General features: G+C 38.0%; 1 protein-coding gene across 2 annotated transcripts in view; it reads right to left on the reverse strand.

Annotated features, from left to right (window-relative positions):
* The window catches only part of LOC122805364 (mitogen-activated protein kinase kinase kinase kinase 2-like), a 1,562,336-nt gene that overhangs the window by 406,753 nt on the left and 1,129,425 nt on the right, over positions 1–26,158 (reverse strand). For both annotated transcript variants that reach the window (XM_044075456.1, XM_044075455.1), the window contains one exon: positions 21,152–21,212. In XM_044075456.1, coding sequence (XP_043931391.1) covers positions 21,152–21,212 — 61 coding nt within the window. The remainder of the gene's footprint in view (positions 1–21,151; positions 21,213–26,158) is intronic.

A 26,158-nucleotide genomic window follows, 5' to 3' on the forward strand; every position in this document is an offset into this window, starting at 1 on the left:
AACCTCCCAGGTAGACATATTGTCTCGGGGTGAGGTTCACTTACAGAATCCTTTTCTGAATTTCTTATGTATTATTTGAAACCACTACTACCATTTATACGGGCTCGGATACAAGATACAACCCAGTTTTTGGGCATAATATCAGATATGCAACTTGAACCCCACTGGTTATTAGGGTACTCTTGATGTCACCTCCCTGTATACCAATATCCCCCATTGGGCGGGTTTGGCTGCATTACAGTATTGGTTGGATCGGGCTGAATTGTACAGACCAGGTTTTAATTCTTTTCTGGTCTGTTTGGCCGAGCATGTTCTAACCAAGAATGTGTTTTACTTTCAAAAACAATGTGTGTGGCAGGGACAAGGTACTGCCATGGGGACATCTTTTACCCCCATATATGCCAACCTGTTCATGGCTTATATAGAGGAGCAACTTATTTATGACAATAGTCATAATATTCATTTGGAAGAAATTGATATTTGGAGGTGATATCTTGAAGACTGTTGGTCGGTGTGGACAGATGATTCGCTGTGGCGACCCCTAACCGGGAAAAGCCGAAAGAAGAAGAAGAAGAATTTGTTCGGACTCCTCTACTTACAATCAATACAAGCAGGACCTTTCCAATAGATTTAAGAATTGGGGACAGAGGGATGGTGACATCTGTAGAGCTAGCCAGTTTGCATCTCAGTAGGATAGATCCAACTTGCTTGAATATAAGGATGATCAGCCTGTTAGGAGGAATCAAGTTAGGCTAGTAACCACTTATGGAAAAAATACATATTCCTTTATGAATATCATCTCCAAGCAATGGAATATTCTTCAGGGAAAGGGCTCACTTATGGAATATGTAAGAGACAAATGCACACATTCCTTTTGTAAGGGTCGCTCTCCAAGTTCTTTATTCAGTCATTACAAAAGGTGGCAGAATCAGGACAGGTTTATTAGTCAGATAACTATGACTGGGGAAAAACTGATGGGCTGCAATCCATGTGGCCATTGTTCCAACTGCTCAAAGGTTTATAAAATAAGTACTTTTACTAGCTAAAATACACATACAGGTTCACAGGTAGGTACTAGGCTATCGGACAAAGGGCCTATGTAAGCCTAGCCAACAAGTTTCCCTGGCTTACGCCACCCAAGAAAGTTATTTTCCTGTGCCACTGTCAATTAGAGACACAGAAGTGATCCCTGGGGTGTATTTCCTATTTCCCATCCACTCATCAAAATTTTTCTTGAAGAGTGCTAATGAAGAACCTTGCTTGACATAGACGGGTAGCCTGTTCCAGAGTATGGGAAGTCTCTGGGATAGGAATCTATCCCTCCTGCATGTCCTGTTTAGGGATCTAAACCTTTTCACCACAATAGAGCATGTAGCTCGGAGGGATTGGGATTTCTTTAGGTGTAGCATGTCCAACAGCTCTGGGTTTGACATAGCTTTATATGTTAGACAGAGATCACCTCAGAGTAAGCGATATGCTACGGAGTAAAGCTGGAGTTTTTTGAGGCGGTCAGTTTAGGGAATTTGTTTGAGGCCAGTAATCCTCTTTGTGAGGTACTTCTGTGGCCTTTCCAGCTGCTGCAGATGTCTTGTGAGGTACATTCCAAAAGGGGCGTTGTACTCTACAATGGGTCTAATGAGTGTCGAGTAGAGGGGAACAATGACCTCTTTTTTCCTGGATGAGAACCCTTTTATGATGAGGTGTGCCACGTAGAAGGACTTCCTGATTAGTGTGGCGATGTAACTATCAAAGAAGAGACTACTGTCCACCTGGGTCCCAAGGTCTCTTATCATGCATTCGGTGTTAAGTAGATTGCTGCCTATGTGGTAGTTCATGGGTACAAAGTTTTTACCAAAGGGGATAATACTGCACTTTTTGGCATTGAGCTTGAGGCCATGGCTCTGACACCAGGCATCTGTCTCAGCGAAGCCCTTCTGTAGGATGTCCACATCATTTGGGGACTTGATTATGGCTCCTAGTTTGTAGTTATCTGCGAACTTCATTAGCCAGAGGCCTTCTGTGTTAGCCTGTACTTCAGAAAAGTAGATACCAAACAGGAGAGGTCCCAGGACAGAACCCTGTAGTACTCCACTTGTCACTGCTTTGAAGTCAGATTTGGAGTCTGCAGCTTTTACAGTGTGGGTTCTGTTAGTGAGCCAGTTGTCAATCCATCTTGTGATGTAGGGATTTATACCTATCTGCCAGGATGTTGGCAATATCAGTTGGTTCTGTAATTTTCTTGCCTTTGTGCTGTAACTCAGAGCAGATCTGGGTGTTGCCATCGAGATTCTTGACATAGCTATAGAATGCTTTGTGGTTGTCCTTGGAATTAGTGGCAATTTTGTTTTCATAGCTAGCTTTGGAGGATCTTATAAGGGATCTCAGCTTCTTACTGAGGCTGACCAGGGAGCTCCTCCACTCATGGCACTTTACTCTCTTTTGCAACAGTTTCTTCCTTCTGTTGTACAGTTTGTTTATGACAGGGGACCACCAGATTGGCTTCCTTTTTTTGGAGGATAGCATCTTGGTTCTGTAAGGCATAGTACGATCCATGCACTCGTGTAAGTGCTTATAGAGTGCATTTGTGTAGGATTTAGCAGTTGTAACTGTATTGTCCATCTGCATGGGTGTCATGAAGTTCACCACATCTGTCTTAAGACACCTCGAGTTTTTGATATTACTTTTTTTGCTAATTGTAGTACCAACTGGGTGTTATATTTGGCAAGTTGTACATGCCCAGCATTTTATGTTGGACAAACATCCAGGCCACTCAGATTATGGATAAGTGAACATATGAGTGATATCAGGAACTGTAAACAATCCAGTGCATTGTATAAACATATTTGCCAACATAAAACTGGCATATTTAGATTCACAATTATTGATTGTATAATATATAGAACAGAGGACAAGGCAAGACTACATGAGATACTTAATTTAAAAGAAAAGAAGTGGATAGTAAAGCTTGGTGTGATATTTCCACCTAGCCTGAATGAATACTTCTAAACCCTGATTAATTTAACAATTGTATAAGTGTTTATTGATGTAATTGGCATATATATATATATATATATATATGGTTCTGTTAGAGTGTGATTTTGTTATAACCTTTTTGCTCACTGAGGAAGACAGCAATGCCGAAAACGGTCTGATATGATTCTGTGAATAGGATTCTATATGTGTATTTTTTAAATACACTATGTTTTAGTTTTTTATATATTTTCAACACTGATTTGTGTTGGCTCTTTTTTGTGTTACGTTATCTCAGGAGTTTCAGGCCGTTGCACTAGCCATACCTGCTGGTCTTTTTGTAGCTTCAATTAAATATTTTTAGACCTAATAATGATGGCATTTGTACTAAGAGCTTGCTACTATTATTTAACCAGGATATACATGACATTTCTAAATAATACTTTAACTGAAGAAGGCATTAGTCTCCATGACAGCATTTTTCCCCCAAAACACTCAACTGTTACTGCTATTATATATGATGTTAATTTGTTACATTTGAGTCTGTACTCTGATGAATGGTACCTTGTTGAATTAGTTAATTACTTAAATTATTGTAAGTAAAATCAATGGAAAAAAGAACAAGGTAAGTATTCACTGAGTTCAAGTAGGGGAATAGAAACATTTGTACTATATGTTGCTTTGTTTGGCTTATATATAACGTAAATAGTAAACCATCTTGATCTACCTTTGTGAAGAATTATTGGACTATTCTGAATAAATCATTACTGTTTCTCAGTTGTTTAAGAAACCCTCCTTTTTTAAATAAAAACAGATGACAAGTGATGTACCATATCAGTTGATACTTTGACAGATGTAGTTGAAAGAGTTATTTTTTTGGGACAGCTATCCTGGAATTAGTTTTTTGTTTCTTCTTTCTATCATCAGTCCAAGGATTTATTTCTTGTATTCTTTTAAGAGTAGGGGCCATCCATTCCATTTCTTCTGGGATAGACACTACGTTGTTGCTTTTGATGAATATAGTAGCTTCTTCTAAGTCATTAAAGGTTCTCATCTCCTTGGCAAAAAGTATTTTTATCTAGGGTGGAAAGGCCAGCTGTACTTTAATGTTGTTTTGCTTCAACAGTTTTATTATTGGCCAGACTTTTTTTCCTTTGTTCTAGTATTCTGGAAGAATAATCATTGTCAAACCTTATCAGGCTTTGATTGTATTTTAAGGGTGATTTTCTCCAAGCAGATTTTAATATTAGTTCCTTGTCCAGAAATGAAAGAAATTTTAGAACTATGGATCTAGGTTGAGTATTTGTGAAATTAGAAGCAGGTTTCCTCAGTGCTCTATGCGTCCTTTCAATTCCAAATGAAAGAACGTCTTTCAAGTCGAAAAATTCAGGAATCCAGGTTAAGAATGAAATGATGTCTTCACCTTCAGTGTTTTTAGGCAGACCAAAGATCCTTATGTTGTTTCTCCTTTCCCTGTTTTCTAAGTCATCTATTCTGTTAAGCAGCCATGTATTCTGTTTAAACAGAAATTCTTTTTGGAATTCTTCCTGTCTGAGTATCCCTTCAATGTCAGTTAGAGAAGTCTCTGTATTTGTTATTTTTGTATGGTGCTGCTGTAATAGTTCCTTAAGAGTATCAGTCGGTTTTTGAGAATTTAATTTGAGGTTTTCCAAGTCAATTTTAAAGCCATCCATCTTCAAAGATAGTTCCTGTAAGGTAGATGTCATCAATTGCAGTTCTTTTTTCAAAGTAGCATCTGGATGAGAATTCCTTGAGTTGTTCACATTCACTACTCCATACATCTCCAAGTTACTTGGCAGAAAAATCTTTGTGCATCTCCACCAAAATTGATATTAATGTAGTTTAGTAGTTTATCTATAGATTTCTGACATTTTAAACTTGAAAATAATAACATTTTCCTATACTATTATACCAGTTTATGGAGCTCTCAAAATTCACTGCTCTCAGTTGGCCATCTAGGCTCCGTCCCACCACTCTGTCATTTTGATGCCTTTTGGCTATGCACATTAGTATCAATCTGCAGTTTGTAGTCTGAGGTATTGTGTAATAACCACTAAATGCAAATGTTGAATGTATTGATTGTGGCAGTTGCTGATGTTGTTACAGCTGCAGTAAAATGTGAGGCTTTGAGACTATAGAAATTTCTGATGAGAAGCAATCATAGCAGGCAAAGGAGATGAGTGGAAGGAGGACAAAGAAAGGGAATTTATAAAGAGTAAACCAAGATACCAGAGAGGGCAGAGCAACTTAAATACTGATAAATGGTTATAGGGTTTGGATGACACTTGGGGCCAAGGTAAGCAGACTTTGTAAATGGAACGGTGCCTGATATTACAACAAGGTTAGAAGGCTCTGTAGTTCTGGTAGACATTCCAGTTAGTGGTTGTTTTGGCAAGCTATGTAATTCCTGGTATGCTAACTTGAAATGTTAAGGACTGATGAACAGTGCTCATTCATTCTGTTTTGGTTTAGATCATGATGGGGACAACATGACTTGCCTACTAGCCTACTCTTCTGGTAATATGACTAAAGTACAGTACATACACCATCTCTAAATCCAAGTACACTAAGTGTATAAGCGTGCTCTCTTGCATGATGCTTCACTAACTGTTATACCAATGGTTGCATTAACAGTTACATTCACAGTCAGAATAATATCAATAACTGCTTGGGTAGAAGTGCTGACTGCATTGTGCGTTCTTTGTGGAAGCAGCATTTAATAAATCTTTGGCACTGTAAAGATGAACTTATGAACACTGTCAGGGTGCTGATGCTGTACTCTATTAATTGAACACACACCTTATTTGTCTATTATTTAATATTTAATGTAGCAGTAAGAATGTTTATAAACCTGTATTTGAAGTACTTCAATTTATTAGAATGCATTTTAACTAAACTCAAAAAACAGTATCAGCTGGGAGTTAAATATGACAGTATTTCATTGCAGATATTGTTGTCTTTTTAAGTAATTCAATATAATTTAAAAATCTTTTAGAAAATTTGTGATGCTGTTAAAAGTGCAGTTTGAATATAGATGAACTGTAACTACAACTGAATTTGCTCTATGAAGCAAGTTTGGGATTGAATGTGTACATTTCTAATAACTGTAATATCTGATAAAAATATTTCAACAACAGTTTAACAGCTGTCTAGTAGCCTAGTGTTATCTAATTGATGGAAATATGTTTAGAACATTGCTTCAAAGTCTAAAGATGTGCACAACAGCTGTCCATTTAAAGAAATGATTAGTATTTGGGTAATCTGCACCATTTGTATTTAAGGTTCAGCTGCATCATTCAATTGAGTAATACTAATACTGGACTGACAAAAGAAAGACAGTAAAAAACAAATAATGCGCCAAGAGAAATATTCTGAAATTAGCACCCACATAGCAGGTGTGAAGACATATGAGCATACTGAAGCAAGGAGGACAGAAAAATTGACTTGTAATTGTGTAAAAGCAAATAAAACAAGGCAAAAAACTTACTTCCAAACATGCCAACTGAAATATCAAAATAACCCCCAAAGATTCCGGTAAACAATCACCCTCCTTCTTAACCCCGGAAAAACTACCACTCCAGCCCCAACAACTTACTGTCCTACAGACTGTACAGCTACTCAATTCAATACCCACGTTATCACCTCTATAACGTCATTACTTAACAATACAGCCAATTCCGCATTTTCTATACCCCCCTACTGATCTCAACACTCCTCCTTTCTCTCTTAAACCAATCCAAACTAGTTTTATACAAAATCTGCTTAGTAAATTACAACCTTGTACTCTTGCTGCAGATCAGTTACCAGGTGTATTTCTAAAACTTGCTACATCTATCTCTTATCTATCATATCTATACAAATTAACTGTTCTATCTCTGAACAGTAGGTTCCTCTTCTTTGGAAAACATCCTATGTCAGAAAGGAGGTCCATCCACTGACCTTTCCAACTACAGACCTATAGCCATTCGTTCATCACTAGCCAAAATCATACAAAAACGTTTACATCAACAGACAATAGTCTACCTCCTTAAGAATAACCTATCTATACGCAACATGGCTTCCACCCTAAACATAGTGCTAACACCGCTCTTATAAGTTTCACCAATACTTTAAATCACCTCAGAAACAAACAAACACCTTGTCTATGCCACCTTCCTTGATATGTCAAAAGCCTTTGACACTGTATCTCACAAAATACTACTCAACAAACTAGCCTCTTTCAATTTCAGCACTGAAACCTTATGCTGGTTTTATAGTTATCTCTCTAACCGCAAAGAAGCCATCTTATGGGATAAACTCTCTCCCCTTCTACCCATTATTGTTGGCGTCCCACAAGACTCTATTCTTGGCCCACTACTTTTTATTATTTTTACTAATGATCATTGTTCTGCAGCCAAACCTGCCTCCATCATTCAATACGCAGAAGATGCTTCCCTTATCTGCTCCGCCCCCACTTTAAATGAACTCCAAAATAAAACTCAGATTGCCCTTCATAGCACTTAAAATTTCTTATCAGACCACCAACTCATTTTAAATCCTAATAAAACCAAGCGTATGGTCTTTTCTAGTTCCTCCAGAAAAAAACAAGCAAGCACCTCTCTCTATCTTTTCCTCCATTGTCACAATAATTGAATCTGTAAAACAAACAAAACCTCTTGGTGTTATTCTAGAGAACTGCCTCAGGTTTGGTATACATACTGCATTAACGATCATAAAAGTACACATAAAACTTGGTGCTCTTTATATGGCTAAGCTATATTAACTAATCATGCCAGACTTACTACAGCTAAGACTCACCACCTATCCACCCTTCTTTACTGTTCACAAATATTCACCAACCTTCTTAAATCAGACTTTAATAACCTTGAATCCTGTTATAATAAAATAGCTAAATTTGCCGCCAACCTACCTCATAGATCACATCATTCTACTGCCCTACACCATCTAAACTAGATAGAACTCCCTAAGTTACTCACTCTCAATCAGCTAATAGTTGCTCACTCTGTTATCCATAAACCAGACTACTGTCCAGCCTAATCTGACCTTGTTTAATCCTACATGAATCTCATCACCTCACTCATATCAGCAGATAAACTGTTGCTCAAAGTTAACAAAACCCATCTCGCACCATGTTCAGCCAATTCATCTAAACCCAAATATATTATTGGACAATAAACTTTTGAACTTAACAAATTATCCTTTAATTAAAAATCTAAAAGTAGGAGATGTTTTGAAATATCTTGACTTGCCTTTATCTGACTGGCGTAAGTTATTGAAAGTAAACTGGAATTACTCACCAATTCTTACACAACTAAGAGCAATAATTAAAAACAAATTTGTATCTCTGGTCCCCATAGACTCACAATTGAAAAACCTTAACACGATTATCAAAATACTTTCATCATCTGATAAAATGCTCTCAAACTCATATAAATTAATTAATTCTTTAATGATGGACCACAACTGTCTTTTATCTAATGTTTGGTTGAATTATAATTCCCAATTGTCAGAATCTCAGAAAGTCCTGGCTATTAGACACACTAAGGAATTTATCCCTTTTAAAAATTAGCATACACACAATTAATGATTAATAATGATGCCTACTTTACCCCAATCAAATTAAACAAATTTAACCCAAATAAGTCCCCTTCGTGTTCATGCTGTTCTCATCCCCAAGCAGACCTCCTTCATATTTTATGGTATTGTCATTTTTCTCACAGATTGTGGACATCTTTGAAAGTCAGACTGCAGAAAATGGGATATCAAAATCCACGTTGACATGGGAATTTGCTATTCTACATATTCCATTGATTCATCTTTCAAAAGTTGATATTCATGTTATCATTTTTATTTGCTCATTACTAAAACTTTATATAATACAAAATTGGATTGATCGTTCTAAATTAAAATGGGTTACTTTCCAGAAAATGGCTTTTAAATTTATTGATGCTCAAAGATACTTAGGTGGAAGTCCAAAAAAAAAGCTATTAGAAAGGTTGTGTTAGAAAAGGTTCTAAACATATTAAATAGTTAATGTTAAATATTTTTTTTTTTTTTTCTCTCAGGTTGCCTAACTTGTATATAGTGTACATATGGTGTATGTTTTATTTCTAAATAACTTATCAAAATCTCATGAAGGTTGTTATCACTAGATGAATTGTTATATGTTCATTTATGCCTTCTTGTTATGTATAATCTTTTAATTGTCTTGCTATTCATATAATTAATAAAAAATTTTTTGAGAAAAAAAAAAAAAAAAAAAAAACACAACTTTCATGATGATTCATTATACAGCTACACCATAGCCAAATCTTGGAATTCTCTTCCACAGCATATACTATCAATTTGTGATACTCAGAACTTCAAACAGCTCCTAACAGAATACTTCTCAAATAACCGGTTATGTTCCTGCACATCCTCTGGCTAAACCAATCCTACCCTGCTCTTCTATCTTCTCTTATTTTCCACACTCTTAGCCTATGAAACTTTAATAAATTCAGACTTATATCTTCATTTATCACACTACTACTCTCAAAATAAATAAATAAATAAATAAAACTCTGAGTTGATATGTTGATAAGCATGTAATTTTTATCTCTATTATAGTTATGTGTACATTCTGACTTTTGATCTTATCATGTCTATATTGTACCATGTATTATTTCTAACATTTGAAAGTACTTCTTGCACTATGTTTATATTATTCTTTAGCAATTGTAACTTCACTTGGGAGCTTTTCTCCCTGGGTCTCCACTGAAAATGGGCTACTTGCCAGTCAGACACTACCTGGTAAGCAAATGTAAATAAATAAATAAAACAAGTAAATGTCTTTATCTTTGGTTTGATTGTAAATAAATAAAATAAGTAAATGTCTTTATCTTTGGTTTGATTGTAAATAAATAAAATAAATAAATGTCTTTATCTTTGGTTTGATTGTAAATAAATAAAATAAATGAATGTCTATCTTTGGTTTGAATGCTCATGAGAATTGTATGTGAGATATTAAAAGCATTTCAAGTCCATAAAGAAAATGAGTTAAAAATGTGTTAGCATTGAAACTGAAAATATTTACAATTAGAAGAAAAATAATATTAAACCATCTCTACAGGACCCGGAAAGCTCACAAATCAGTATTATTCTCAGATCTCCTTGCGTGGCAAATACCAGTACAAGTGCAGCTTAATAATAAAGCCTTTATTAAATCCAGTTAATGATGCAAAGTGCAACCAGATGCAAAAATAAAACCGTTGTTTCTTTGTTTAGTTGACTCTTCTGGTTTTATTAAACCATCTCTGCCTATCCTGGTCCTCAGCATTGATATTGGTAAAGAATAAAACTGGTTGAATTTGAAATTAATTAGTTGGGCGGATAATATTTGTTAGCAACTTTGTAACAAAAAGCAAGAGAGCAAGTGAGGAACAGAAAAAGGAGGAATAAACAGATGATGCAATGCAAGTAGAAGACAGTCTGAAAGAAAAAGAGAAAAGTATTTTGTTTTTGGATGTTGAAAATAAAACTGACCAGAGTGAAGACCAAAGGGCAAATAAATTGGGAATTATACTGTGGCATTAGTAGCAGGATTGGTTCAATGGAAGAAAGAACAAGAAAAAAGTTGAAGTAAAGAAAATTAATCGCAGACACAAGCAACAACCAAATAGTTCGGTTGGGAAGCTAAGACATTAAGACTGGGCAACAGATGGTAAACCACTAAGGCAGACTACAGAGGGATTATAAGACATTTATTTTACAGGGAGGATAACTCTACCCTTTTAGAAGATCTAATGACTGATCCAAAATATGAGTGGAGTAACGAATTTATGACAGTTAATAACGTAAGTATGAACTACATTAATCAATAATAATATATACAGTACAGTGTTTTTAAACATATTTATTGAATCATCACAACTAAAACTATGACACAAGTAGAAACAGACAAATGAAAACATACCATAGTAACATTTTTCTTTGTTGTGTTCATGTAGTATACAGGTTTTCTTTTTAACAACACTCATTGACTCCAACATTAAATTGTTCAATTCTTAACTTCCTTTAAACCTAACTACTCATCCTCTTGAACATTATTCTGCACGTTTTGCTCTCACCAATTCCATTTATTTCTAAGTAATTTTCTCCTTTCCTTTTTTAAAGATCCAATCTCTACTTTTTTATCTCATATACTTCAATTACAGTTGGTTTACTTTCTGATTTCCATATTCTAGTAACTGCTTTTGCAGCCAAACAGCAGTATACTTAGTAAGGATTTACAATGTTTAGGCAATTTAGATCATACATCCCAGTGCATGGTGGTACAGCAGTTAGCGTTGCTGCTTCACAGCAAGAGGTTCTCCAGTTCGATCCTTGGCTGGGGTGCCTTCTGTGTGGAGTCTGCATGTCCTCCCTGTGGTTGCGTGGGTTTCCTCCAGGTGCTCTGGTTTCCTCCCACATCTCAAAGACATGCTGGAGGTGGATTGGACACTCTAAACTGGCCCTAATGTGAGTGTGTGTGTGCCTTCTGTGGAAGGTTGGGCGCCGGGCTAGCAACTCAACACCGTAAAACTCCACTGCCAATCATGAGCGGACAGGTGATCCACTGTGGCGACCCCTAACCGGGTAAAAGCCGAAGGAAGAAGATCTCAGTGCAAAATAATTATTTCCTTATTTACAATTTGCTTCCCCAACATTTGTCTGCTTGTTCAGTGGGCAAGTGGACTACTTTATTGACACTTCTCAGCCACAACTCAGTAGGGAATTTTCAAAATCTGCCAATATGTTACAATTCCAAAAACTTGTTCCCCGTTACATCTCTCTTTTCTACCACACCTCTAGGATTTGCTAACTACCTTAGGAAAAGTTGTCTGAAGTCTACTCAAGGTAAAAATACACGTTCAAACACTTCTATGCAAAACTCCTACACATTCTGAACTTTGCTGCATATGTGGGAGCTATAAAAGTGTCTTCCCATTGCTCCTTTGTAACCTAAATTTCCATTCTCTTTTCTCAATGTTTCTAAACTCCTCTTATTGACTCTTATAGCTAGTATGCAGTATTTTACATTGTCTATTAATTATTCATTTTTAACAGCAGTTTCTGGGCTAGACTCTACTAAAACTCTACCAGGACAGCTCTTTCACCTAATACACCCCTATCCCTTCCTCTTTGCTTATACTCTTTGTTATCCATCTATGACAGGAAAGGTCATCTATAGAGTGTAGTCCAAACTTCTGCTGTGCCTCACCCACCTACTTTGGTACACATGGTAATTTCCAGCTTCTCTTGCCTATTTTCTACACCTCTGTTTGCAGTCATTCCTATCGGTACACATCTCCTTTCTCCATTCCCATGCTGGCTTAGTTCTTAAAATATTAAATTCCTCTACTTTATGAATATAACATTCTGCATTGTTGTTGTTATTCTACTTAAGAAATGAATACTCTACCTTCTGTTCTGTATCAACTGCAGTGGGGACAAGTATTTCTAGACAGTCAATGAAAAATACCTTATTTATAATTATACAGTTTATTAACGTGATGCAATTATTACAGGCCAAGGAGTAGATACATTATGATTCATTTACAAACAGTTAACATTAAATTCTGTCCAAATGGTTATGTTTTATTAGATAAATACGTAAATGATGCTTCTTAAAGTGCAGAAATATAACACATTCATAACTGTGGTTAAAATTACACCATTAAAGAAGACAAGGACATGATGCATGAGGACACAATGTAATATAGTTAGGATATTAAGTAACTGAACAATTTAGTTGAGATTTTTTCTTATGTACTTAGATATTTCATTGACATTAATACTGTTACTGGGAATCTTTTAATTTTATTTCTGTAAAAGGAATGCACTGGACACGACAACATTACTTTGTACCTCGATAAATAATATAAACGAGAGTTTAAGTAGTCGCAGCTTCCCTTTGAGGAACCTGCTCAAGCCTTACACTTGCTAAGTACTGATATAGGATAGCATGAGAAATCTACACATATTCCATATAATTTTCCTGCTTTCTTCAGTACTTTGAGCCAGACTATCTCATAGGGATGAGCACTTGTGAAAGATAAATAGTCATGCTTAGGCAGTGTAAAATAAGAGTGTAGGTATCTGGCGAAAACAATATGCATATGTGAGAGTTTGCCTAAAATCATAAATCTATTCACATATCCTTTCCTTTCTAAAACAACACAATAAAAACACGTAATACATAATCATTTTTTTTTTTAATTCTCGGTTTGCCCCACTGCCTGCTGACCATCAAATCCCTTCTTTGCCAATTAGGCCCATTCATCCCTACGCTCGATCATGATTTAGAAAGCCCTCAGATGATCTCTGATGAACTCTAACACCCCACCCCATGGCAGCTGACAATCACGCTTATCTACATGAAGGCCACGCAATGTCCTCCTTCTAGTGTCTAGAAATGCACACCAACATACCTATCCTTCCAAGGAAGCTATGCCTGGCAGCAGTCAAGAGAATATCACAGGTCTAAGCACTGCATATAATGTTTACACCCAACAGTGAGACCCAACATTGCAGCAGGCCAGGATCCATTCCACTACTGGGATAAGTAAGCCATAAGGTGCTCAATCCCTACTCTCCATCCATTTCCTCCAGCATGCGAGATGCTACTCAAACTAGTCATCTGCATCACAGTATCGGTTTTGATCCTTTGTGCTATGAACTCAGACAATAAAAAAACAAGTTTTCTTAAAATAAAACTATATCTGTTCTTATTTTTCACACTCCATTATCTTTATCATTAATCCCGCGGTGGTGGTGCTGCGGTAGCGTTGTCGCCTCACAGTAAGATGCTGTTTGGTTCGATTCTCAGCTAGAGCGTCTTCTGCGTGGAGACATGCGTGAATGGGCGTACCTTCGTTGAAAGTTGTGCATCAGGGCTGGTAACTCGGCACGTAAAAATCAACTACCAATCATTAGTGGACCGGAGTTCCGCTGTGGCGACCCCTAACCGGGAAAAGCTGAAAGACACAACAACAACAACATTATCTTTATCATTAAATATTTTCCAGGGGGTGTGTAAACATTGTGACCATGGCATACAAACCCTCTGTGTGAGCAATAGTTTATCTTGGGTCCAGTTAATAGTGTGATTCATAAAGGGGAGTCTTGCTAATGATGTACTGCAGAAGTTTTGACAGATCACTACAGAAATGTGTATGGAGGCAGTGCACCTAGCTTTCAGGCTTCAGACATCTAGGTAAACCACATCCAGAAACTAAAGTTTTGTGGGTTTGTCCTGGAGAGTGCGCAAGAAATGTATAAATCTCTCCAACAGTCATTACACTGATAGATCACTTTATAACCCATAGTGACCTTCAATGTAAACATGTGTGCCTCTTATTATTGTTTTCATGTGAAAAAATAACTGTTACCAGACAAGACTAGATCCTCTGAAAGATGTGCCAAATGTACTGGCACTTGTTAAAACCAATAACCACGCTGCCGACAACTACTGTGGAAAAAACATGATTTGGCAAATATGACATGCCTCTGTATCTTGTTAATACTGTAACAACAAGGATAGTGTTTACCAGTTGGAATATGTTAGTTTATCTGGGCAATAGCTTTTTGCCAAACATACTACACATCATTTTTAAGGACTTCTCTCATCCACTGGGTATTGCTGGGTTATGATGCCCCAAAAGCAAGGATAATGGAGAACAGTGGAGTTCTATTACTCTGCTGTCATGGCAGACGGTAATTAATTAAAAGTTTTTTCTTCCTTTGCCATAACAGCAGACAGGGGCTGACTTGTATAATATTTAATTTAAAGGGTTTGTTTTCTCACAGCTTCCACTGCTGAGAGCGGTCTTGTGCCACTGTCTGGGGTGGTGACTGTGTTTCTTTCTCCCACTGACTAGCTTTACTCAGAACACATACTACTGCATGTTCTGAGACAGATATATATGTTTATTTGCGATGGAGAATATTTGCATGCTGATGGTGTTGCTCAGCATTGTTCTGCTGGGCACATCATCCCTATTTATGGGTCATCAGGACTGCTGTTTGGGTTTTACATGCTACATGCTTGAAGGTATACTGTAGTAAAATGTTGCCTTCCCTTCTTTCTATACACACTTCACATTTGACAATTATAGATGCATGCACTGTCCCTAGTTTGCATACTTACTCTGTTTCTGGACTCTTCCATGTAGGCAGTAGTTTATGCTACTATTCATGGTGTTGCTGGAACATTTGTAAATTGCACAGGACTCTGGAATGCAACTTCTATCACATACCAGCCCTACACAACTACAAACTATGTTTATGAATATCACCTTTATCCATATTTCAGAACAGAGTATCTTTACTGAAGCTATGTACTAGACATCTCCTTAACAAAAAAGGACAATAAATAAATCTAATATTATAATTATTATAATAATTGGCTTTGTTCCAAGTCGGACTTTCCCGGTAAACAAATGTTAAATAAATAAATAAAATGAAATAATACCCCAAAAAACAGTATAGCACTGTTATGACTACTTTTGCTTTTCTCAGAAAAACTGAGGAAAGTTGAAAAATAAACACAATAACAAAAAAGCAAAACACTATATGCAGTAATATTTCTCATTTTTGTATGACTTGTCAGCTATTGAACAAAAGCTGCTGCACATCTCTACTGTCTAATTATTTGGCTTTACTCCTTGCACTAAAGAATAAATTAATTCATTATTAGGCCTGGATCGTGTAAAACACTCTAAACATGTTGTACTAAAGAATGAACTGAATTCATTAACATGCCTGGATTATCTGGGGGGGGCTTAGAAGAGAAACTATTACAAAACAGGGTAGATCTCTGAAGTAGTTTATGAAAATATTTGGTATGAAAGATGTGAATTCAATAGCAGGAACTTGGGGAGATTTTACATATTATTCCCCAAGGTATAATAACTGGGCTAGACTTGACAGAAATTATATTTCATAGGAACATGTCCATTTAATTGAGAACTTTGATACACATCCAGTAACTATTTATGACCATGCGCCAATAATTACTAAGACAAAAATGGACAGTAATAAAGTAAAGATGAGACAATGGCACTTCCCCACTTACCCCTGTTAAAAAGAGAGGAATTTAAGGAATGGGTAGTGGAAATTATCCAGGATATGTTATAAGGGAAGATAGAAAGGACTTCAGAAGTTACAGCTAGTGAGTGGGATAATTTGAAAGCAGAGTTTAAAAACAGGGTAGAAATAAAGAAAAAGAGATCTGGATAAGTGGTCATGTGAATTATTTAAAGGGGCTAACAAAGGTTAAAGTATTAAAAAATAAGAAGAATTTCACAGAACAAGAGGAGGCACAACTGCAGAATGATAAACAGAAAATAAGGGAGTACCTGGCGTATATGCATGACTTTAGAAAGATTACTGTTAAGCAACTGTTTTTTTACCATAACTCCAGTGCACATAAACTTTTCGCACAATGACTTAGGCAAGAAAAAGTTGAAAGGGTTGTTGCCAAATTTAGACAGCCTAGAACAACTAGAGATCCTGTATAGGTATTCGAGACATTTACTAAAGTTTATGAAAATCTGCATAAAGCACAGACATGGGGCAAATCAAGAAAAAGCACAAACTGAAATATTTGTGTAAGACTTGCATGCCAAGGCTAGGAGTAGATGAGGCTAACAGTTGCGACATGAGGAGATGAGATAAAAATGGTGATGTATAACCAATCTACAGGAAAGTCTCCAGGAATAGATGCTATTCCAGTGGAAGTTTGGAAGTTAGGAGGGAAGAAAGTGATTAAGATGTGGAAGGATTACTTTAACAGTATTCTAAAAGGACGGGAAGCACCAACATTCTGGAAAAATGGTCTGGTGGCTGTAATACCTAAAGACGGTAAACAGCCATATGATCCAGCTTCATATAGCCCCATTTCAATTCTAAACCATAATTATAAAGTGTTTATGTCTATAATGGCTAAAAGAATGGCAGAGGTGATGCCAAAACTGACAGATATAGACCAATGTGGTTTTGTGGCGGGGAGCCAAACATTTGAAAACATTAATAGAGCAATGATGATCCAGAGGGAAGCAGAATGTAAGAAAATACCTATGTTATTGGTGTATCTTAATGTGCAGAAAGCATCTGATATAGTAACCTGGAATTTTCTGAGTAGGGGCAATGGAAGCATCTGTATTTCCTGATACAATAATAATGTTAATTAAACACTATATGATTAGAGGTAAAAAAAAACAATGTGGGAGGATTGCTCTCTGATAAGTTGTGTCTGAACAGAGGAACCACACAGGGGTGACCTCTTTCCCTTTTATTTGAGATATACTGAGAACCACGGCAAAGGAAATAAGGGACTCAGAAATTCAAAGATATAATTAGTATGGTGTTCAGGAAAAGCTGGCTTTATTTGCAGATGATATAATTTTGTACCTGATGGAACCAAAAAAAGGACACCTCAGTGCTGTGAAATATTTTTGAGACAGTACCACTTTTTTCTTTGAGATATCAAAATAACGAAGGTAAAACAAAGGCTATAGCTAAAAACTATGTAGCACACATGACTTAGTTCAGTAATACCCATATTTATGAGGACTTGATAAAATATACAATGAAGTATTTAATAGTATGGATTACAAAGGATTCAGTTATGGCAGCTAAGGATATGTTGGAAGAGACTAAACAAAAGATAATGGAAAAACTGCGAGAAACTGGAAGCTCTTGCCTATGCATATGGATAGCAAGATGCAAACAGTCAAATGTTTTAGTCCCTTTAGTTTTATACACGGGTCTAGCATATTTTTTCAACCACAGGAGAAGCTGTGGACAGTAACTAACAAATAATTGAGGGGTGTTGTTTGGGAGGGGAACAGGGTAAGAGTCAAGTGGGATAAGTTGATCCTCCCAACAGTCGGTATGAGACTAGCATTGAGCAGCATATTACCATGACTAAGGATGGTGCCGCAATATGAGCAAAAGATGATTGATTTTAACAATTAGCTGCCTTTCTGGTGTCATCCTAAGGGGATCCAATATTTGTCAGCTTAGGAGGACATGGTTGACAGATCACTTTGCTTTGCCAAGGATGGTCTGCACTTTATCTACCCTCATAGTGCCTTTTTAGACAATGTCAAATTGACGAACTTACCAACATAGCAAAATCAACTAAGTTGAACCTGATGGTGCTACTGCTCAATGCCACTAGCCTAATTAGGAAAAAAAAAGAAAACTTCATTCCCTCCAAGCCCTCCTCACACTTCAGAGTATAGACATCTGTGCAGTTACTGAGACATGGTTTCAAGTGACAAACAATACTCTGACAGTACAAGGTTTCAGTGCCTTCCACACTTTTAGACCAGTAGCTGCACAGACAAGGACTAAAGGTGAAGGTGTCACAATATACATTAATAACAATCAAACCTCTAGAGTGGTCAAAAAGGATAGCCAGCTGCAGTTCCTCCATGTGAATATCACCATACACAAATTACCATACTATTTCCTAGCCAACTATAGGTCACCCACTATGTTCAAAGAAACTCACGATGCATACTTGGACCTACTGGAGACACTTGCCATACAACCTAATGCCTAATTACTGCTCTATAAACTGGGAATCCTACATGGCTTCAAATCTACAGGCAAAGAGATTCCTGGAATTTGTAAATACAAACACCACTATGCAAATACTAAATACTCCCACTAGAGACTCCAACTTACTGGAGCTTGTGCTCACAAAAATGGGAGAACGCTGTAACCCCCCCCCCCCATGTCTTGTTCTATCCAATAAGGTCCGACCATAAGCTGTCTCCTTCAAAATTAAAATCAACTCTGTAAGTCCAGTAAAATCAATAACAGTTAAGAACTATTCCAAGGCAAACTACCTTTTATTAAGTGATGGTTTGTCAAAATGTAATACTCTCCAAACCCTGAGAATACAGCAGCCTACTCTGAGTTGCTCTCAGAAACACTGTACAAACATGTCATTGGCTGCATAGGGGACTGCTGTACCTACCAGAAGTAAGCCCAAACTAGCCCCAGAAACAAACCATCCTAGTGGCATCTCAAATTAAACATGATATACAACAGGAAGAAACTATGCTGAAAATCAGGAAGGATAATTCCTATAAAGATAAAAACTTTCTCATCAAACTAAATACGCAATTAAGACAGCTAATTAAGACAAACAAAGCCAATCTTGTGGTAAAGATAGCACCCCATGTGAAAGACAACCATAAGGCCTTTTTCAACTATGTCAGAAACCTGAACTGGTGGTTAATGGTGCCTCATTCACGGAGTTTGGCAAAATAGTGAACCAGTCAGCGGACTAATTCAATTTCAACTTTACCCCCTCTCACCCACAACCATTTCCCAAGAAATACCCTGAAACATAACCCCTCCAACTATAATTAGGGGAGTATGTACTGGCTGCACCTGCTAAAGCCAAGAACACAGCCTCAGGTTTTCCTGATAATATACCGGGATGCCTCCTGAATGGTATACAATATAACTTATCATGACCACTGTAGTCACTATTTAACAACAGTCTTAACATCTCTTGTGCCATGAAAATTGGGGACTGAGATGGTCATCCTCCTTCATAACAGAGGACCTTCAACAGATCCTGAAAAAACACAGATTCATTTGTCTGACCAGTCTTATTTGCAAAGCCACTGAAATTATTATCATGGAAGTTATTGACAAGGACATAGGAAACCTCCAGACACTGGCTCCATCCCAGTTTGCCTTTGTCAAAAGGAGGTCATGCTTACGGAACCTGGTGGACTTCTTTGAAAAGATCACTAGGGCAATGGATGAGGGGAAAGCATTGCATACTGTCTACCTAGATCTGGCTAAAGCATATGATACAATACCCCATTTGGGATTTGACAACAGACTTATGCATTTAGGCATAAACCTCTTTATAACATACTGGATAGCTAGCTGTCTCATGGGTGGGCCCCAGAGGTTAGAATCAGGTCACCACAAAGAGGCCAATCACCAGTGGAGTCCCTCATAGCTCTGTGCTGGTTCCACTCTTCTTTGATAACTACTTCTCAGATGTCAAACTGGATGTTAAAGACCTCTGACTGACCAAGTTTGCAGATGATTGCAAACTGGGACCAGTCACTGAATCCCCTCCACAAGATGAGAACATCCTAAAGGAAGGTCCAACACATACCAATGCTTGGTGCTAAACTCATGGCTTAAAATTCAATACTACGAAATGCATTATAGTACCTTTAGGGAAGTCAACAATCTCAGGTAACTACAGCATTATAAAAACACTCCTAAAAGCTGATTCACTAGTTAGGGATCTGGGAACTGATGTAGATAGTAAACTGGCCTTCAACCAACATGTGTCCATGGTAGTAAGAAAATTCTTCTCTGTTGCTCACCTTATAAATAAGGGTATGGCATCTAAGTCCAGGGAGGTCATCGTAACACTGTATCTGGCCCTCATCAGACCCATCATAGAGTATAATGCTCCCTTTGGTATGTACCTGACCAGACTTATGCAGCAACTGGAACGTCCACAAAGGTTCCTTACAAAACAAATACAGGGAATAAACACAACATCCTGTGTTGATTGCCTCAAAGCCCTGTCTCTTTACTTGATATCATGCAGATTTCTGAGAGGTGATCTTTGCCAGGTGTACTAGACATCCCTGGACCTTATTTTGGTACACATTTTGCACATCAGCAAAACAAACAGCATCAGAACTACTAGATCAAAAGGCCTAAATTTTGCTTGCAATATAAGTGCGACATGTTGGACAGACAGATATATTTCTCAGAGAATTCCCATTGTCTGGAACCGGCTCCCCATCAATGTGAAGCAGAGTATGCTGGTGAACCTCTAAAGGCAGTGAGTGACATGCATGGTTAAGAGATTATCAGTACTGGATCAGAGAGGAATCAGAATGAGGACTGACATTGTACAGTGCACTCATTACTTTCATAACACAATACAGGCACAAGATGGAGTGTGGGGGGGGTCTCCTTTAAAGATGAAAGGTGGTACTGAATGTCACTTCTTTAAGTGAAATAGAAAGGACTAATGTTTATAAAGTAAAAAAAAAAAAAAATGAGAGAGAAGCAACAAACACAGTCGAGTATAATGAAACAGCAACACATGTAAGACAAGTATTAACTGTCTGCTTACCTGACACAGTCATTAAAACATTGTTCATTACATATAACCAGGAACACCTCTGAGGAACAAGCTGTGGATAAAAAGAATATAAGATATGACTGCTACAAATAGACTAAGTTGTATATGAAATATAAGGGAGTGTTCTAACAACACTTTGTAGTTCTTAAATTTTTAACATGTCAGAACGTCTATAATGAGAAGAGTTTTATAAATTAAACATTTTAGAAATGAATGCCTTCCAAATTAGTCATATCTCAGTGGTCATCATATTTCACATTTTGCATGTCCAAACTGACAGAAAAATGGCTGGGGTAATACTTTATGAATTCATAATGCCACCAATTAACTCAGAACTGCGACATGGCAACAAAAATAGTTATATTATCTTTCTTCTTGCACACCTGTTTAAAGTTACACTGCTCATGCAACTGCCATATAAAGGCATGATGTAACATTTCTAAGAAAGCAATGGCTGCATAAGTTAATTGTAGCTCAACTTTTCCTGACTTAATAGAATGGTGATTGGCAGGAAAATGTGCAAGCAAACTATACTAGACTGCCAAATGGACTTCTTAGGCACAATATAATCCAACAGTAAAAAAACAAAAGTCTAAACATCCAATACAAGTCACTTTATTCAAACAGAAAGTTTTCAAGCCCAATGGCTCTTCATCGATACAGAATAAAAACTCACAGTGACAGCTTATTATATATTGTGAAAATCATAATAAAGCCAGCCTACCAATCATCTTATTAAAAGTTATGTGACCTTCAATACAATAGCAATACATAAAATCCATTGCATATATAAAATCATTCACTCAAAACATACAATAAAAATGTAAACAAAATCATTATAGCAGCAATAAAATAATTATAATTATAAAGCCTGGTGATCATATTAAACACAATTCTGTTTAAATTTTAAAATAGGTTTGATACAGTCACATTAATTACTATTTGCTATTGGCAGAAATATAAACATAATTTGGGAGCTGCTTTTACTCAGAGTGAAGAAAGAGAAAATTATGTGAGGGGTTGGTTTGTAGAAAAAATGCATTTCGCTGTTCAAAAAAGATGAGATCAACATATGTTTAACAGTGGGTGGAAAGGGAAGACAATATAAGGGGGAAAAAATCTGACATGCACTATGACTACAAGAAGGTGACCATGCAGCAGCAGAAATATACTCGTAGAAGGAAGAGACCCTGGATTGCTATCAAAACGTTCTCTCAGCAGAAAGTGAAATGTGTTTACACACACACACACACACACACACACACACACACACACACACACACACACACACACACACACATGCAGATGTGGTAGACATTTTAATTGAACTTAGAAAAGAGTTATGTACTTACCATAACTTAGAATTTGAGCTATCCAGTGTCATTATTCATTACAGATAGGTGTTTGATCTGACTTTGTATCCGAGCCGGCAGTGCAAGCGACAGCTCCTGAGCTCAAGCTCCTCCCCTCCCAAGATCCCTTGCTACCCATAATCCTCAGATCGAGTTTGCTAAAAAGAAACAAAGGACAGTGAAACTGCCCACAAGAAGGAACAGTGATACTAAAAACACCATTACTCCATAATTCCCCGATCACCAGAAGGCGGGGGGACAGAGGGTGGGAACATGATGAATAATGACACTGGATAGCACAGATTCCAAGTTATGGTAAGTTCATAGGTTTATAGTTTCCTAGATTAGTTCTAGGCTAGCTGCCCTTGTGGGCCATTTTAAGTCTAGCAAATTATCCTATGTGAAAAATCAAACCCTGTACCTTGTGCCTCTAAGGTAAACACCTTAATCATTACACCAGCCTCCCATAACACTTTATCTGATGCTGTCTGTGTCATTATTGATCACAGATGGGTCAGAGCCCCCAGCTATCCACAACCCTGGGAGGTCTCAAGGAAGGACATGCTGGAGCACAGAAGAACCAAATGAAGCTCTACCCATGGACAACAAGTCCAGTCTGTAACATGTTACAAAGGTATGGGGATTTGACCAAGTAGCAGTAGCACAAATGTCATCCAAGGACGTCCTTGCCCAGAAGGCAGAAGAAGTGGCCACCGACCTAGTAGAATGGGCTTTAACTGGCCTGGGAAGTTCAATGTAATTGCTTTCATAAATGTGAGCTATACAACAAGTGTTCCAATGAGAAATAGAAACATTGGAAATGGCCTGATCTCTCCTGGCCTGAGAATATGCCACAAAAAGTTGATCTGATTTTCAAAAATTCTCAGTTCTCTTCAAACAGAAATGTAGCTGCCTATGCACATCCAGGCAATGAAGTTTGTACTTCCCTTTGTTCGAGAAAATGGGAAAAAAGATGGGTAGTTGAAATGATTAAGATTAGCCTCTAAGGCTACTTTAGGAATGAATGAAGGACTGGCTCAGATGTACCTTATCCTTGTGAAAAACCATAAAGGGGGATTTAATACAAAGAACCTGCAATTCAGAAATTCAGAAACCTTCTTGGCTGCAGTAATAACCACCATAAGTGCCGTCTTCCAAGACAAAAACTTAATATTACGTTTATCGACAGACTCAAAGGGAGGGTGTGTCAGGGACTGTAGCACTAAGGTAAGATCCTAAGGAGTAGAAAGATCTTTGAAAGGAAGCCTGAGCAAGAAAACTCCCTTAAGGCAAGCCTTGCACAGCCTAGATGAAAACATGGGGCTTTCACTTAAGTGGAAGTTGGATGTAGCCACCAATTGAAGTTTAATCATCGAAAAACTAGCCTCATGTTGAAACAAAGAGGAAAGGAATGACAAGATGTCAGGAATAAAAGCTGAAAATTAATCTATGTCATACAGATGAGCCCAAATACAAAACCTCTTCCATTTTCTGGAATAAACCTTTTTAGAAGGCTTTTGGGAGGCTAACATAACTTCCTTCACAGGAGAAGGCAGTTTAAGCTGGTTGACAATCATTGGAATTGGAGGTACCAAGCTGTCAGCCAAAGGGACAGAAGGTTGGGTAGAGGAAGCCCCCAGGGATGGGAAATGAGATCCTGGGCTGGATCTAATATCCAAAGTGGATACTTCAGATGAGACCAAAGGAGGAAAAAAAAACATACCTGATGGGGCCAGAAGGGGGCAATAAGGTTGAGATGAGTCTTCAGGTGGCGCGCTTTCTGTAAGACTTTTGGGAATGAGGGGAGTTGGAGGATAGGCGTACAGAAGACCTGGCGGACAATTGTGGACCAGAACATCCCTGGGTGACTCCCCCGGTGGGGGAATCAGGGCAAAGTACTTGTTGCATTTGCGACTGGTTGGGGAGGCAAACAGATCACAGCAATGGAGACCCCAATAGCTAAAAATCTGACATGCCACAGACTGGTTCAGGGACCACTTGTGAGGGATCAGGATAGATCTGCTGAGCTTCTCTTTCAGCATGTTGGAATGGCCAGGAATATCCATTGTAAGAAAAAAGTGCCTGGAGGACATTCTCCATTCCCACACTCTCATGGCTTCTCTGCACAGAGGATACACTTGTGTTCCCTCCCGTTTGTTGAAGTACCAGACTACCACCATGTTGTATGTCTGAATTGCCACAGTCCCAAGAGGGAGATAGTCCTGGAAGACTTGCAACGAGAGGACGACTGCTCTCATCTCTAGGACATTGATGTGCAACTTGATCTCCGATGGGGACCAGGTGTCTTAGACCGTCCTTCCCTGAAAATGCCCCCCCCCCCAATAGGGAGACATCCATGGTCACCATGGCCTAGGGCTTGGGAAGACAAAAGGATCTCCCTTGTAGGTCTTTGGACTGCAGCCACCACGCTAAGTGACACCAGCAGACCTAAGAGTCCCTGACTGCCATGGACATAGGATGAAGATGAGCCAACCACTGCACTGCAATAGTCCACTGAAGAATTTGCATGTGATACCTGGCAAGGGGAGCCAATTGAATTGCCGCTGCCATGGATCAGACGGCTTGCATAATCAAATGGGCAGGAACACTCTCCCAATCTAGAAGGAGAAGGACCTACTGAACTTCCTCAGATCAGACTTCCTAGTAGTGGCTGATGTGTCTTCAGTAAGGATAGGCTCTGAGGAGGCAGTCAGATCCAAAGGCCTGAATGGATCCGAGGGCAGTAAGGACCCCCATGGACAGATCCAAGGACCAGTTGTATCCGAGGGGTTTTGGACATGATCGGATCCAAGGACCTCTCAGCCTCTGAGGAATCAGATCCGATGAGGGGACCTGAGGTTGCTGAAGCCAAAGACCCTGAAGCCGATGCCCCAGAGGCTGGACTTGGATCCAGGGAGCTGGGATCTGAGAGCCTTGGCCTTTTAGCAGGAGAGTCCCAAGAGGAAGAGGACTTTCTCTTGGGATCCGAGGGGGCTTTGGAGGAGGAACCCAAAACCAGGGGACCCCCCATTAGCAAGCCTTTTAAGTAAGACCTTATTTCTAATGTCTAGGGGAGCCCTGGGGTTGAATGCCACACAGATATCAAATTAAACTCTAAATGGGATTCTCCTAGGCAGTAGACACACTCCCCGTGCATGTCGGCGGGAGCCAACTCCCGACTGCATGAGGAGCAGCATCTGAATCCTGAGTGTTTGCCAGACATCCTGAAGGCACATACACAAATCCCCCATCACACACTCCCTGTCACACTGCCAGCCCATCTATCTGGAATTTTGTAAATAGTTATATGTCATTTGTGACTACCAGCATGATGCAATTGCTTGTGCTACCACTATATTCAAACTGTATGTTATGTGTATATCAAACTGCTGAAATAGAAGACATATTTTTAAAGTACTGAGCAGAAATGTATATGCACTATTATATATATATATATATATATATATATATATATATATATATATATATATATATATATATTTTTTTTTTTTTTAACAGGAGATTAACCTGCAAAACTTAAGAATAGTTGAGTTTAAGTTACTTTATAGCTGGGCCATAAACAAAAGATGTTCTCTCTCAGTTTCAGTGCAGTAGCAGAGGCAACGTCTAGAGCTAAAAGTTTTTT

The sequence above is a fragment of the Protopterus annectens genome, chromosome 6.part1, assembly GCF_019279795.1.
Source record: "Protopterus annectens isolate FY-2018-M chromosome 6.part1, PAN1.0, whole genome shotgun sequence".
NCBI classification, from domain to species: domain Eukaryota; kingdom Metazoa; phylum Chordata; order Ceratodontiformes; family Protopteridae; genus Protopterus; species Protopterus annectens.